The following is a 15,889-nucleotide window of genomic DNA, read 5'->3' as shown; positions in this document are numbered from 1 at the left end:
AAATTTTGGTATCAATCTAACTGTCAGATCGTCAATTCATATAATAACCAAGTGGCGGCCAACTAGGCAACTACGAAACTATATTAAAACGTTGAAATTTCACTACACGGATATCAAATATGGAATCGGGGCATCAACATTAGCATAGGAAAGTTCGAAATAAGTTTATTTTAACGGTCGCCCGATCTATTTTCATCGTTTCTGCATGTCTATCAATTCTGGAATTGTTCATGGTGGCAAGTTTATTCTTGGTTACTCTCAGGGTTTTGATGCTCGTATCATTTCTTCTCTGGGGATTCACATATCTCTCGCAAGGCACCAACTACTCATCCACTATGCCAACATAAGTTGGTTATCCATCTTTGATGCGGAAACATATCTAAAGTGCTTCGACGTAGACACTACTACAATATTAGCTTTAGGTGTCAGAAGATGGTAGCAGTTTAATAAGCCCTTGTGTCGGATTAAAGATATCCGACACATCATTCAGTTAGTGTCAAATAACAATGAAATCTTGTTGGTTATATCCGACATAAATTCCTAGCGGATACATAGTGTCGGATGCAACAGCCATAAAATTATTATAACCGCCAGTATTTCTGAATTTTTCTTTTATAAATATTTTTAACATATTCCAGGAGTTTTTAAGTTAATGATGGCGGTTATAACCAACAGAAATTGACTATTTTATTATTTTAGTTTCTAGCGGTTATTATTTAGTATTTTGGGTGTTATAACCGACAGAAATTGACTATTTTATTATTTTAAAATGTTATATTGATTATAAATAAATAAATAAACAAACACATGGTTAAAAAAAAATTCACTCATGGCTTTGTCGGATATAACCGACACGAACAAAGCAAAATTTTGGATGAATATTTTTTTTTCACTCATGGTCCCGTTACCTAATCTCTGAATGTTTTTCTTTTGTGATTTTTTATACATGCTATCTTGGAGTATATACAAACATATTTGACGGTTGGATCGTTGAAACTAGTTCTGTAGAATGCATATCCTATCAAATTGATAGATTTAACAAACACTTAAGAGTTAATGTTATACTTCCATTAAGTATCAAATAAGATTTATTCACTAGTGTAAATATTTTAAATTGAAGATCGAATTCATTCATTGTATTCTTATAGGGTCGAGGAGTGTAGCTGTAAAAAATCATCAAAATCGGAGCTAAAATAATCGTTAAATTGTGATTTTTTGTTTATAACCATCGAAAACTTTTGTTCCATTACCTAATCTCTGAATGTTTGTTTTTTGCGATTTTTTACTTATGCGATCTCGAAGTATGTACAAACAAGTTTGACGGTTGGATCGTTGAAAAACGTTAAATGTGCCACTCAGTACTATGGTATGGTGGTATTCTTTTTCACTTGGAAGTGAAAAGTCTTAGGTTCGAATTTCGTGAATGGAAAATTCGATATCATATTAGGTTGCCCATCGTGTATTTTAGCAGAACTCCCCCTCCCTTAGTGTAAAAATATCGATATACTAAGAAAAGAAAGAAAAAAATTCGTGTGGTATGTGTTTTTGCAATCACTCTTGTATCTTTCTCATTTGATCTGAACCGTTTATCATGCCATTGCTTTGACCACTTATGATCTCTCATAACAATTTCTCTTGTACTTATTTGGTTACTTAAATTTTTGTATGCTAGCCACACTCGTAGCTCATCGGCAAGTAAGAGACTCCAGAAATCAGACGGCCCAATCAAAAAGCCACAAACTGTTGATATGCTTTTGTACAAGGCATAAATTCTTCACCTACCATGTCAGTCAAATCAGAGTTTTCTAAAATGGGTCGTCCCATGGGTCTGTCGATTATGGGCCTACCTGTGGCCTTGCTTGGGCTGGGTGCCAGCCTATTAGGCTGGGATGGAGCAAAAACAAGGGAGGCCGGTCCATTTTTTGGGCTGGATGCCAACTTATGAGGCTGGGGTGGAACTGCTCTAAAATGGGCCGTCCCATGGGTCCGTCAATGTGTTTGCTTGTAGCTTAAGTAATTGTGTATTGTTTTCAGATCTGGCGTAAGGCATACCAGTGTTTTAATTGACGGGAGCGGTTTTCCGGACTTTTAGTATCAAGTTCTTCACATATGGTTTCCCAGCATGTATTCCTATACTCTCTTCTTGACAGAACAACATCATGATGTTTATGGAGGCTGAATTGACCCATACATGCCATCTTTTTGAAGGGGAAGATGAGGCAGTTGTGAATTTAAGTGCTTGAATTCAAATGATTGAGTTCTTTAGCTTGAGTTGGTGAGTGACTTGTTTAGGGTTTGAATAATAAGGTTTTGCAGAGGCCAAGTAAGGTGAGTGTGGGAGGAAAACTGGGTTGTGACATTTTTTAACTTATGAGTTTCCAGTTTTTGGTTTACTAGCATCTAGCTGAAATTGTTGTTCTAAGATTTGTGGTGAATTTGACAGGTTTCCTTGTTTGCTCTTTCGTTTTGGAGTTTTATATGTGCATTTTTGCTACTTGCATATGTTGGCTACATCATATATGCCTTCCCGTCCTTATTCCGTTTGCATCGACTGAATGGGCTGCTGCTTGTCTTCATTCTCTTGTGGGCTGCTAGCACATATATTTTCAATGTAGCATTTTCATTGTCTTTCTGGTGATGTTTCATGTCTGAATTACCTTGGGTAATCTTGTGAACAACTCGATTTCCTTTGCTTGTCTGATGAGGATGGACAACCTTCAAATGACAACACTAGTGTACAAGGTATTGAGATACAATATGAAACCAATTTATTGAATAACTAGTAGCTCTCGTTGTTTCTTCTATGTCGTAGTGGGGGGTTGCTAATTCTATCCTGTTATATCTTTTTCCTTAATCATAGGCGAGGGAGAGACCAAAGTATTGATAGTGCCCACAATTCGAGCTATCATGCTGGCACTCATATTTCTAATTGCAAGCTATTGTTTAAGAATTTAACCCACTAACGTTATCGTTTGTCAAAAATTACAAGCGGGTTTACTATATTAGGCTAGATTAGAGAGTGACAAGAATTTCGGCTCAAAATGCAATAGATTGAAGAAGAAGAAGAAGACCCTGTCTACCAAAACATCCACCATTACATATCTAAAAAACACTTCACCAGCTAATAATAACCCATGGAAAATGATGATCACTGTTCGCACTAACCTCATGTGCATCATTCACTACATAAGCAATACAAAGCTTATTCTTTCTTGAATCAGACAATGATGCTTGCGCTTTCACAAGGATTGGCGCAGATTGCACAAGAGACCCCCTAAGAACCCCTATTTGTTTTCTCCCTCTGCACTCTTATAAAATATTGTCCATTATTTCCGTTCATTTTATTCAATTTTGATATCCATAAATTAAGAGTTTAAGAGAAAAAAGAAAAAAACAAAAAGTTGTGTATCAATTCCGTTCTCAACCTATGTGATATTTGCATCCACACTACATCATTGCCTTAGAAAGCCAACTAAATGTGTCCAGAGAAATAAACGTGATATGAATTTTGTTAGCAACAGTCACCAACCATGCCGCCCTTTCTTACGGACAACTAAAATTTACCCACATGGACTCAAGGGCACGATCACCGTGGCATTCTGAACCACTAGTACAAGACCATGTGTCAAACTATCTCCACTTGGGCTTGTATTAATGGCCTGGAACACCACCGTGGCAGCAAAACGGAAAAGAAATGTTAGGAAGTGTAGTATGTCCAAAATTCAGAAGAAAATAAACAGTGAAATAATGAAGGAAACATCTGCACAGGTGGAAGAATAATGCTTCTTAAGCGTACTTTGTTTTCTATACACGGCAGGACAGGACGCCTCAATCACAACATTTTGCTGCATACTTAAAAAAACCAAAGCAACATCATCCCTTCTGCATCTCAAACTCCCAAATGTGCTCATTTCTTTCTTCCCCATCTTTGTCCCTTGTTATTTCACAGGACCCAAATGGAGAGCGACACAAACAACATACCGAAATACCCTTTTACACAGTTACTTACATACACCCAAACTAATTAAAGAATCTCACCCGCTATTTCACATAAAAAAGAATGTTCATAAAAGCCCTGCAAAATAGAAACGTAGGAACGCAAAAATATGAATAGATTACACATCCAATACTGCAAATTGATCGAAGTGATCCAAGCAACGAATTGATCAAAGAATGAGAAACTTGCATTACCTTCATTCCGGGAATAATACTGTCACGAAGTAAATGCAAAAAGCCTATCTGAAATCTTTGTACGACAAATTGGGCACTCAGAACATGCAAGTGAACAAGACTTACACACTGCAAAAGGTACACCAGAGTTACTATTAGAAATGATGAGTATCTAGGGTTGAATTGAAACTTTTGTTACATAAAACTTCAGAATGACTTACAACAAAAATGCCGGCAAGGGAGAAGAATTGCTGCTGTTGGTGATTCAAAACATACTTTGCACAAATGGGAATTGGCATCTCCGTTTCCCTGGTGTTTGAGCTCTTTCTCCTTCATCTCTTGCATTCGAGCCTGAAAACATAAAAGTGGGGTATATTATAAATGGCTTTCAATTATAACATTTTTAGGATTACAAAAGGACTCCTCTACTTCAAACCACACTATTTGACGGTCATTCATTAATCTTTAAGTCTTTAACTTAAGCATCCACATGCTTTTCACAAGAACAAAAAAATGGTTGACCCCTCACACTAACAAGCATATGATAACATCGTGAATTCATTGAAAGTTCTGTACATACATAGTACAGCCAAGCATATGAAACAGAACCATTTGGATTGAGACAAGCTTTTTAAGTGGACACAATCTCTATGCCAAAATGTTTCCAAACCAAACCTATGACCTAAGAAAGCAACGCCCTAAAATTAAAGTACCAATTGACTCTTCTTTTTCATGTCCTCAGCGCCATTCAAACATAACTGCGCTTTTGTCTTGTTGGTTTTACAAAACTAAAGGAACCTTAAAACAGAACCGATAGCCTTTTAACATCCCCAATCCAAATCATAGAGGAATACTGAAACAATCCTAGAACATTTATTTCAAAAGAGAATGCAGATTCTCAGGTTACCTTAAGGCGAAGAACAAGAGGTTCTTCCTTAGGACTTTCATCATCAGCGGATTTCGAAGCATCCAAAACTTGTCTCTCTACGGCGGCACCCTCATTCACAGTTGCTTTTAGACCATTACTATTTTCTATCACATCATCATGCCTTTCTTCTGTGTGTGTCTCAGGGATAGACCCGCCCTCTTTCTTTAATTTTGCGACCAACACCCACATGTTTGCTAAATCATTTTCTAGAGCGTCCTCCCTTTTCTTTGCATCTTCAACCTTTTTCCTGTACTCCTCTTCAGTAAATTCCTTTTCAGCAAGGGCAGTCTCAAGAGCTGCCTCTCGCTGTTTCCTTGCTTGGAGTTCCATCCTTAAATCATCCGAATCAAGATTCCATGCCTCAAAGTTATCAGCACCACCAGATAGCCTCCCTTTCCTCCCACCTCTTGGTCTATCATTGTACTTCCGATTAATACCATTAACAGGTTGCATGGAAGAACTTTTAGAATTGACCAACTCCCGGGCAGCCAACAACTCTTTTTCTAGTTTTGCATTCTGCAATGAGAGCTTTGTCACTTCACCAGCCAAATTCTTCAATTCAACAGCAGCAGCAGATGCCAGTTCCTTTGCATAAGAAGCTTCTTCGGCCAGTTTTTGATTCTGCACATGTAACCCACTCCTCTCCTCTGAGAACTGCACATGCTCCAGCTTTAGTTTTTCATTCTCAATCTCCTATGAGAAGGAACAAAAGCATCAATTAGTTAGATGTATAGCATGAAAGTTGAAGCAACATCTCTTCAACAACTTACATTGCCACAACAATATATTCAAGCACACAAGAAAGAGAACTCCTAATATTAACCAATTCACGTGAAAGTACAAAGAAAATACAACTAAACAAAGCTATGGATTTCGCCATTCAAAATAATAAATAAATATTAGCTCAACTGCAAAGTAATGATGACAGAGAAACTATAACTTCGACATAAAGCACACATGAACCAATAACAATAAACTAAAACAAAAGAGAGGGTGCTAGTCAATAGTATGTAAATATTCTTGAAACTAAAGGTGGTAGCTAGCATTTACTAATCCATTAAGCTCTATGGATTGATGAGCCAGAAAGTTTCAGTAACCACCTGAGACTGAATTTTCTTTTGCAACTGCTCAACATATTCTGCAGATACACACTGCTCGGAAGACGATGATGATCCTTCACCAGATACTGAAGCCAAACGCTGCTCTAACTGATCCACTTTTTCTTGCAATTCCATGTTCTCTGCACACTGCAAATACACAGAAAGCTCAGCAATATACTGAAGGATTTAAAAGCCTGCACTGATACAAGTAAAGCATAAAATGATCAGCTGAATGGAAGAGAAAGTTAACAAAAGATAATGCTCAAAAGGAACTGAGGAAGGCATTCTAACCTTATTTTGCAATTGCTCCTGGAGAATACGATTGTCTGCTGATTTTATCTGCATGAAAGGTACACTTGATGAGTTCCACGGCAATTAGAATGTAATGAGCAAAGGTTATATCCCCAAACACAGATAGCAGCTAAAGCGAAAGGAAAAATTTAGAATTAAACATTGCCCATTTTGTGTACATCAAAAACTGATATAAAGCATGCACTCACTTCCAACTCAAATCCCTTCTCATTGCACTGGGTTGTCAGTCTCTTAACTGTCTGGTGCAGATTAAAACAAAATTTCAGCAATTTGTTGACAATAGTAAAACAAAACTGGAGTACTACTTATGAATAATAATAACTAAGATGATGAAAATGCAAAACTACCTGCTGCATCTCAACCATAGATGCATTAGCAATTGAAGCCTCACCACTTTCGTTAATGCGCTGTTCCAAAACCCTCATTTGCCTTCTCTTTTCATGGATATCACATTCCAAGTTCTCAATCTGTAAGCATGGATTTTTAATCAGGATCATTTTAAGTAAAATAAACATACTTTAGCTGCTGCTCAAATGAAGCTGTAAACTGTAAAACTACTTAGGATGTTGAGTGTTAAATGGAGATCATGATCCAGACAGGCCCGTAAATTTTACATTATTGCTTGTAAAAACTGATTAGATTCAAATGAACATGACCTCATTTATAGCCACTAGCCAGATTACCACAGTAAGATGGATCCAAATGACAAGCTCCGCAGATATATTCAATTAGTTCCAACTGTCAATTAATATTGTGTTAAATAGGCCCTACCCAACATTCAACTAACAAGTGCAAGCCACTGTCTCTTAATTTTTGTTAACCAAGCTTTCACAACATTCCGGAGACAATAATTAGGACTTCTAAGTATGCAGAATAGGATTAATAAGAAGAATAGAATACATACTTGAGTTTTGGAGCTTTCAGGGTCATCTACAGACTGCTCCACCAGTCGTTTCAAGGAGCTGGTGCCCAGTGCAATCTCTCCAGCAAGCATCTTAACTTGCTCAACCAGCAGGTCTATGTGATCTGACATTGTCATCCCTCCCTAAAGTATATTAAAATAAGAAATCATAATTACATCATAATATTGAACAATAAATACTTTAAAATAAATGATTATTGGAGCCAACAAACGAATTCATAGTGAAGTGTCTAAGTGAATTATATATAGAACTTGCCCAAGGGCAATTATTACTTACCATGAGTCTGTTAATAAGAAATAATAATTGTTATGTGGTATGTGGCAAAATCAAATAGCACATACAAGAAACTTCATGGCACATCCTGATTTGATAATTGAATGAGTAAGAGTTCTGAACAGGAAAAATATTGAGGGAAGAATGGTAAGAACTCTGGAAACTAGACAAGATATATCCTCATGTATCCTATTTGCAATTTCCTACAAGTGTATATGCTTATATAAGCGTGCATAAGCCCATATATATATATATATATATATATATATATATGTTTGTTGCACGCAAGCACGAACATGTGGGAAAGAAACAAGCGAGTTCCACTTCCCTCTTCCTCATACAGTTGGCCCCAGAAATGTTTTGCAAAATTAACTTAGCCAAAAGACTAAAGTGCTTCCTCATATATATTTCAAATTATTATTACCAAGACTTCAAATAGAAATCAACTGTATTTGTGATAATTCGACAAATGCATCCAAGCTTTATATGCTGAAATGGAAACAGAACAAAAATATACGAAAAGTAGTTACCATTGGAATTCTTGAACCACTGATAAGTTCACCCGCTTGAGTTGAATCTGTAATTGTACCGCCAGCTGGTGAGAGCTCTTCATTCCACCTGCTGGAAGATCTCTTGTGTCTAAAATCAGAAGCCATATCTGATGGAACAGTAGATGCAGAAGATGGTGACTCCTTTTGGTTCTCACCTTCTAGAAGCAAGGGTCCATCTCGCACTACTTCCATTTTCTGCCATACAAAAGCCACACAAAAAGTAAACATTGTACGATGCTTTCCACTCCAGAAAACAAGTAGGAAAGATCAAGTTTGACAACACTATAAACCTTTTCAGAGAATATTAACTAGAAAGGAAAAAAACATAACATTAATATTAAAAGTTAAGTGATCAGAAATGAAATCTTTTTTTTCTTTGCTAAAGCTAAGCAACCGCCGACCCCACTTAGTGGGAAAAGGCTTTGTTGTTGTTGTTTGTTTATAAAGCTAAGCAACCAAACAGTAATATGAAGCAAACATCCTGGTCTACATAACTTGCAAAACAAAAATAAATTCTCAAACTTTCAACACAGTTTCTCCTCGTACTGACTTGTCACATTTGGCATAAATATAAGCAACATTCAAGCTCAAACAACTAACGTCAAAGAAAGCAGAAGAAAACAGCACAGACCATATACAGCTTAAATGAGTAAGGAACTCACGTCATCCTCACCAACAGAAAAACCGCGTTGGTGGCTGGGAATATCACTCAATCCAGGGATTGTATTTTTCGAAGAAACAAGGATGAGCTTCGTCAGCCTCTGGATTCTACTCATAAGAGCAGCCTTCGCTTCCTCTTCTTCCTCCAATCTTGATTGCATTTTAAATTGACCTTCTTCCAACTATTTCCAAACCAAAACAATCATATGTAAGTCTTAATATAAATTCATTACTAAGCCAAAAGAACTTATTTCAGTTTAGGAACAAAACCTTTTGCTTTAAGCTGATAATCTCCTCATGACTGATGCCAACAAGCATCCCCTGCCTTAGCTGATCAAGTTCTGTTTTCAGGACCGAAATCTCTCTTTGATACTTCTTAATCAATGACTTTTCATCAATAATCTGCTAGAAATAATTTCAAAGAAAAGCCAAAGGGCAGAATAGTGAGTTTAATGTTGAGAATTGACTTAAAACTGTATTCATGCAATGAGTCATTGCACACCTTATTACGCGATGCATAGATTTCTACTCGCTTTGCCCTGCTTGCAAATTTCAATGTATTATGAGTTTCCTCCATGCTACTTGATGCAGGAGTCACCGTGCAAATAAGCTGGGAAACATGCGCAAGGAAAAAAAAAGCAAAATAAATAAATAAATATGAAAGGCAAAGTTATGACAGTTGTAACTTTTAACTGCATAATTTCTTCAGAATAATTGATTCAAAAAGCAAATTTCAAAGCACATGGGCTAACAATTGTAGTATTGGAACTCACCGAAACATGTCCATGCCCGCTTAACGAAGATTGTAAAAGACGGGTAAGCTTAGAATCTCGATATGGTACATGGGATGCCTTTCCCTCACTCAGCTTTCCGATTACCTTCATTGCAACCATAACATCAAGTTATGAATTAAATATCATATTGCTTTTCTGTTCATTAGAAACCTGATCATGATTTATAAAAATAGTGACCACTTTGTTTTCTAAACAGTAAAACTTGATCATTTATGAAGTTCCTCAACTAAAAGTGAAAAGTGAAAAGTGCATCAGCTTCATGTTGCAGAAAAAATTGTCACTATATACATTCTTTCATGTCGCTAGAACAGTGTGCATTAAGGCTTTACTTAGCCTTAGGACCATAGATAACACAAATTATGCAGTTAATGTTATTTAATCAAATTGTAAGGCACTTACAGTTCCAAGAGTTAGAAGACTCTTGTTTATGTATGATCCTTCCTTTCTTCTTAGTCCAGTTGTTTCGGTTTTCGAGCTCTCAGATCCAGCTAGATCAATTAAATTCTAAAGAAAACAAACAAACAAATAATAAGATTAAAAAAACATGTATGAAACTAAAAATCTAATATTTGGGATGACAATCCGTTTGAACCATACAAGTTGAGAGAAGATCACTCCATCATACTCATCACCATGGACACTGCTTTCTATCATCTGCAAATGCATCCGGTGAATTAAATATGATTAGCACGAATGTTTCACAAAAGTCACAATGTCATGTGCTCATATAAAGAAACAGAAAAATACTGACACGAAGAAAATTTTACAGAGAAAAGTAGGAAATAACAAATACAACAGTCGAAATATTTACAAATTTATCTGAAAGCCTTGTAACTCCCCAGGCAAATATTGTATTTACTAATGAACTCGAAAAAAATTGTGCTACGTTCCGTAAGGAATATCCAAGGCTCAAACAAGTAACAACATAACTCTGCATTTTAAAATTGACTTAAAACTGTTGCTATGTTTAATTGATGCATGTCTCAATGTGTTCAGAATTAGGTCCCTCAACATTATTTAAAGATAAAACATTAAATACAGATTGAGTATATAAAAACTTAACAAAATCAAGGAAGTATGTTATGAAGAAGGTTTACCAATGTAAATATGGTGTGACTTCGACTGCTGAACAGATTAAAATTGTTTGATCCAACATGACGATGCTCTGCCATTGCCATGCATTGGTTCAAAATGCAGTCCATAAATCATTTTTAACCTAATAAAACTGGGAGAAACAGAAAAGCCAAATATGTCATCCCTGCAAGTACCTTCTCCAGCAGCAATAAAAGAAAGTGCATGCCCAGGAGACAAAACAACTTCTTCTTTTATACCCTCAACATAAGTACCCTGAAAATTCAAGGATACAAACAGAGAGAAATGATAAAGCGAGCAAAAACTAATTGTGCTTATGAATACAAGATAAAAATATACATTTATTATTCCCCTAAAACAATATAAGTGGGAATCTTTCAGAGGCCATAAAAATAAAACAAAATAGATACAGTTAAATCAGGAAGCCGTTAAAAGATGAGTTACAAACCTGGGAATCTTCTCTAACACGCAAATTTTGACCTGTTGGATCAAGCAAGTCATTTATCACCTGATACCAGATGCGGAAATAGCACCTTAAATCAATACAAATAAGAATATTGAACATAAAAGAAAAAACTTTCACTCAGACAACAAAACCTTCGGGTTAAGGATATAGACAAAAACTAAAAAGGATATCAAGAAACATCTGTCAAGTAAAAACTTAGATCATGAAGATGAAAATATACAAATAAATGATGGTTGGAAGAAATCCCAGAGTTTAAATTATTAGGAAATATCTTCAAAACACAGAGGAATGACAGGTACATTATACCAAGGAAAAACTGAGCTACCATATAATCTCAAGCCCTAAAATGTGACTGCCAATACATATAGCTCCACTGACCTCATTGTAGATCTCAAGGTATGAGACGCGCAGTAAAAATTCCCTTCCTGGGGTCTGAAAAGTGAATGCAGCTATGAATTAGTCACCAAACAGGGAACTCAAGTCTGTCTCTTGTGTTTGTATCAATAGAAACAGAAAATATAGCCTCCATGAGTATGTAAGGAAAAGTATGTATACTATTGGCAAGGTAAGATACAATAAGACCTAAATTAGTTCCAGAAACTAGTATAGTCTGTTAAGTACTACATCAGTGCAATAAATAGACACCTTGATGCTGAAAGACAGACAGGACATGCAATAAAAGCACTTAGAAGTAAATTATCACAATAACATTGCTGAAGAAAAATATCACATCTGGACTAGTATGTTTAAAATCAAACTATTAAAATAGATGCAACATATATGTAACTCCCAAGGTAATACTAAGAAACCAGTGTGGGAATGAAGGGAGGGATTGGAGTAGTGGCTGTACAAAAATAAATTTTTACTTTCTGTGAATGTACAAGAAAAAATTGGCAAGAAATATCCTAGCGTAATGTTAAACTGAAGGAAGGGGGAGGAATAAAGGAAAACTAAGATTTAACAGTCATACTTCAGAACTACAAAACTCTTAGGAGCTCTTACATCTTGAATAATACTGAAGACATCCTTTATCGCCAATGGTATGACACCTGGAGCGTTTTGATCACCCTGTGTAGATTAGAAAAGAGTAAACACAACAGTAAGGGAACCCAAACAAACAATATGAAGTATGGCAAAAAACTTCATAAAGAACAAAAGTAAGGTACAACACAAACATATGATGAAAATTATGGATGAACAAACTAAGTTCAAAAGATCATATTCTGGCAGAATCTATAGTGACCTTGCCAGATAGAATGGTATTAGGGACATACGACACATACAATGTTCCAAAGTAAACAAGTTAAACATAGTTATATGTCAGTGCATGAACAGTTCATCTACATTTCGGCTAATCACAAACCAAACCTAGGACTTACCCAACTGCACCTTAAAAATCTTTAATTGTTAATGGCTTCATTAAATCATTATAGCTTAGTTAAATTAGATACTGATACTTAGATGCTACCAGTGATGTTTTGACTTGGTCAAATAAATAGATCCAAATGACTCTGGATAATTTGATGATCAATGGAATCATGCCTGAGAGTGCATCTCTTTATATATTTGTAAGAATGCAGAAAAGAATCTGAGTCATCTACCTATACTCTGTCCATCTATTGTGTAGCGTGGAAGCTTTTGGGGATTTGGAGTCAATTGGGTACGTCAGGCCCAGGTCTTGTTTTTGGGTTTCTATATGGTAGAAATGTAAAGACAATAAAGCTGTTTGGCAAAGGGATCCTTTAAGTTTTATGTGGTTCTTGTGACTTGAGACATGAAGAGCTTCTGAGGGAGTGGAACACTCCATGATGAAGCTTAGGCTCCATCGTTTAGATGGCTTTTGAGTGTTCAGCTTGTCATTTTAGTTTGCCAGATATACATCTATGCTAAATTTCTGTCCTTCAGCCCTTAACAAAGTTCTTTTATATTGTGTATTAATGTGCGTTGAATCTAAAGGGGAAGAGGGGATATAAGTGCTGGTGCAGGATTTTTAATGGAGTTAAACGAAGATAGTTTTGTAAAGGGTTGATAAAGATTAGAAAGCACAAACAACACGCCCATTTGTTATCAGGTTTTCAAGACCACTCTTGCGTCTCCCCACTAACAATCTACAAGCAAATACAAGGGTTTCCAAGTATGTAACTCCTTTATTGTGAACAACAACTAGATCAATCTTAGATAGGTGCTAGGTCGGTTTAGATGTTGGATTACTGCAAATCCAAGCAAAATGAGCACATGGCCATCAAATTTCAACTTCAAAAAATCCTTGTACTGGAGAAAAAAATACCAGATAAAACATTCACATTGAAAACAACCACTATCATTATGGTGTAATAACTTCCATACACGTAGTTTATCATGAATCATTAGACATTAATATTTTCAGGGCCATGGAAGGCAACCTTAAATCTAGTCTCCTAGTGTGGAATCAAAGAGACAGTGTAAACATTGGTCATTATAACATTTTCTGCACAACTCACAAACGGAGCTTTACTGAAAAAAAACAAGCTAACATGATTTTTCAAAATTCTTTGACTTTCATTAGCATAATCCCAAGAAAAGAAAGTGGAACTTACATGCATAGTGTGTGTCTTTCCACTACTTGTCACACCATAAGCAAAAACAGTACCTACATTGTCAATACTCAAGCTGTAAGAAATGGAAAATTGACAAGAGAATTGAACATAATTTACTTAATCTATCCGTTTTCGACCAAACCTAATAGACTTTGGACCAGTATCGACTTTTCATTATAAAAATTATACACATTCCTACAGAAACAGTATCAACATTTCTTGTTAGGGATTATCGAATTCTCCATTTGTAATCAACAAGAGAAGTATGTCATACCATTGACACCTTCCATGGCAGCTTTGACAACAGGTTTAGCGGCAACTTCGTACACCTCTTGTGAATTGGCATGCTGTCCAAAAACTCTATCTGCCGCAACAAAATCATTCCCAAATCAAATCAGTTTTCAAAAAGTTTCTACGTTAAATGCAGATTAATTCCAACATATTTTCTTTTTCATTCCCATAAACAAACTGAAATCGAAATGAACCCCACATCAAAATTTCCAAATTTAATGAATACTAACTAATATATTACCAAATGCATAGGCTGTAGCTGGATTATACTCATTCCTCACAATCTTATCACCGTCTGCGTACCAAGTGACCTCATCCCCTCTCTGAAACTCCCTCTCGCTGCAACCAAAACCCCAAAAAACGAAACCAATTCAATCACATTGCCTCAAAACCAAACCCTAGAATCCAACATTTCAAAATCCTCCAATCCCAGAGCTCATAGATCTGATCCAATACGCTCAGATCTACCAACACTTACCTCAGCGGCCGAAACCGAATCGTCACCGATATGCTATCCCCACCCTTGGGCGCCTCGAGCATCTCCGCCAAAAGCTCCTCGGACGCGAACCCGACCGGCGAGCGAGCACTGTTACCCCCCGAACCGTACTGCATTGAATCGGAGCGGCCGCGACCCGGCGTCATGGATCGGGACCCGAGTCCACCTCCCGAGTTGTAGAACGAGGAGGCCGAGGTCGAGCAGGAGCGCGGAATCATCCGACCGTTGATCAACGCGGAAGACGAGGAGGTGGAGGAGTAGGGACTGGATGGCTTCCGGTAGGAGAAAAGCGAGCTGCTGCGGGCACGTGAGGACGAGGCCATCCAGCTGAGTCAACTCGGACAGTGACTCGGTGACAGAGATTTGGAAAAATGCAGCGATTAAAAAACCAAAAAATGGAAGAAGTAAAAGAAGAGCAAAGAGAATATGTCAGAGCGGTCACATGGCTCGCGAACCGAAAGCGAAGAACATTGTTTTCCCTTTTATAATTTATTTACTTAATAATTATTTAAAATTAATCAACTCTTTCTGCTACTATTTTTCTTCAACGTGTGCGACTGTAGAGACAGAAAGGAGAGAGAGAAAGTGTTGAGAGAGAGATAGAGAGAGTGTTTCGTCTTCTTAAAGGCAAAGTGAGAGTTGCAGAGAGGGGAAGGGGGGACGAGTGAGAACGACGATAGTGGATGAAAAAATAAAATTTGAAAAAGAATAGATAATTAATTACTGTGGTGACGTGGCCGGGGGTTTTAATTTGGAGGATGGGCAACCGCGCGTATTGTGAATTAAAAAGGGGACTTTGAAAAATAAAATACGCTGAGAATGAGCGGGAATAATTGTGGCCGGCCGATTAGGACAAGTTTATATAGAGGCCAAAATTAATATTATTGTTATTCTTTTGTGTTTGTTCCGTTTGCAATGGCCAAAATTAGTATTGAGTTTGTTTGAATATACTTTTAAAACGATTGAAAGTACTGTTAGTGAAAATCTTTTTTAAAACAATTCTTAGTAAAAATGCTAAGAACATTTTCTTTAAAAGCATTTTCAATCATTTTTAAAGCACATCCAAACGAGCTCATTATTGTTAATTATTTTGTGTGTTTGTTTTCTTTGCGATGGATAAACTATGAGTAGTACTATTCACACGCATTTTTACTTTTAACATACTTTTGTTTATTTTTGTCCATGGATTTTCTTCAATTTATTTGATTTGATGGTCGGGAATTGAGGGGGGGTGTGAGAGGTAAAAATGAGTGTGTG

General features: G+C 36.6%; 1 protein-coding gene across 2 annotated transcripts; it reads right to left on the bottom strand.

Annotated features, from left to right (window-relative positions):
• Positions 1–3,767: 3,767 nt before the first annotated feature.
• On the bottom strand, positions 3,768–15,463 carry LOC103417248 (kinesin-like protein KIN-7D, mitochondrial). Of its 2 annotated transcripts, none has more exons than XM_070822246.1 (25): positions 14,615–15,463; positions 14,378–14,475; positions 14,120–14,209; positions 13,846–13,898; positions 12,272–12,337; positions 11,648–11,701; positions 11,252–11,311; positions 10,980–11,058; positions 10,809–10,876; positions 10,309–10,365; positions 10,111–10,215; positions 9,691–9,795; positions 9,420–9,527; positions 9,188–9,322; positions 8,920–9,099; positions 8,237–8,452; positions 7,415–7,555; positions 6,858–6,977; positions 6,699–6,749; positions 6,490–6,537; positions 6,199–6,345; positions 5,078–5,791; positions 4,392–4,521; positions 4,192–4,299; positions 3,768–4,075 (listed from the first exon to the last, which is right to left on the bottom strand). In XM_070822246.1, the coding sequence occupies exons 1-24, from the start codon at positions 14,953–14,955 to the stop codon at positions 4,214–4,216; spliced, it is 3,252 nt and encodes a 1,083-aa protein (XP_070678347.1). In that variant the 5' UTR covers positions 14,956–15,463; the 3' UTR covers positions 3,768–4,075; positions 4,192–4,213. The 2 variants fall into 2 exon arrangements, with proteins under 2 accessions (XP_070678347.1, XP_028957848.1); XM_029102015.2 differs by having other exon boundaries at positions 9,188–9,319.
• Positions 15,464–15,889: the final 426 nt, after the last annotated feature.

The sequence above is a fragment of the Malus domestica genome, chromosome 05, assembly GCF_042453785.1.
Source record: "Malus domestica chromosome 05, GDT2T_hap1".
Classification (NCBI taxonomy): domain Eukaryota; kingdom Viridiplantae; phylum Streptophyta; class Magnoliopsida; order Rosales; family Rosaceae; genus Malus; species Malus domestica.
The sequence above is the reverse complement of the archived record's forward strand: the minus strand, read 5'-3'. Positions and strand labels throughout refer to the sequence as shown.

Bases quoted from the DNA above. Each gene is read 5' to 3' on its own strand.
- LOC103417248 (XM_070822246.1), bottom strand. From the start codon at position 14,955: ATGGCCTCGTCCTCACGTGCCCGCAGCAGCTCGCTTTTCTCCTACCGG. The intron at 10,366-10,808 runs GTAAACCTTCTT...ATGCATTTGCAG, and splicing joins GTCACACCATATTTACATTG to ATGATAGAAAGCAGTGTCCA. The intron at 7,556-8,236 runs GTAACTACTTTT...AATATACTTTAG, and splicing joins GTGGTTCAAGAATTCCAATG to GGAGGGATGACAATGTCAGA.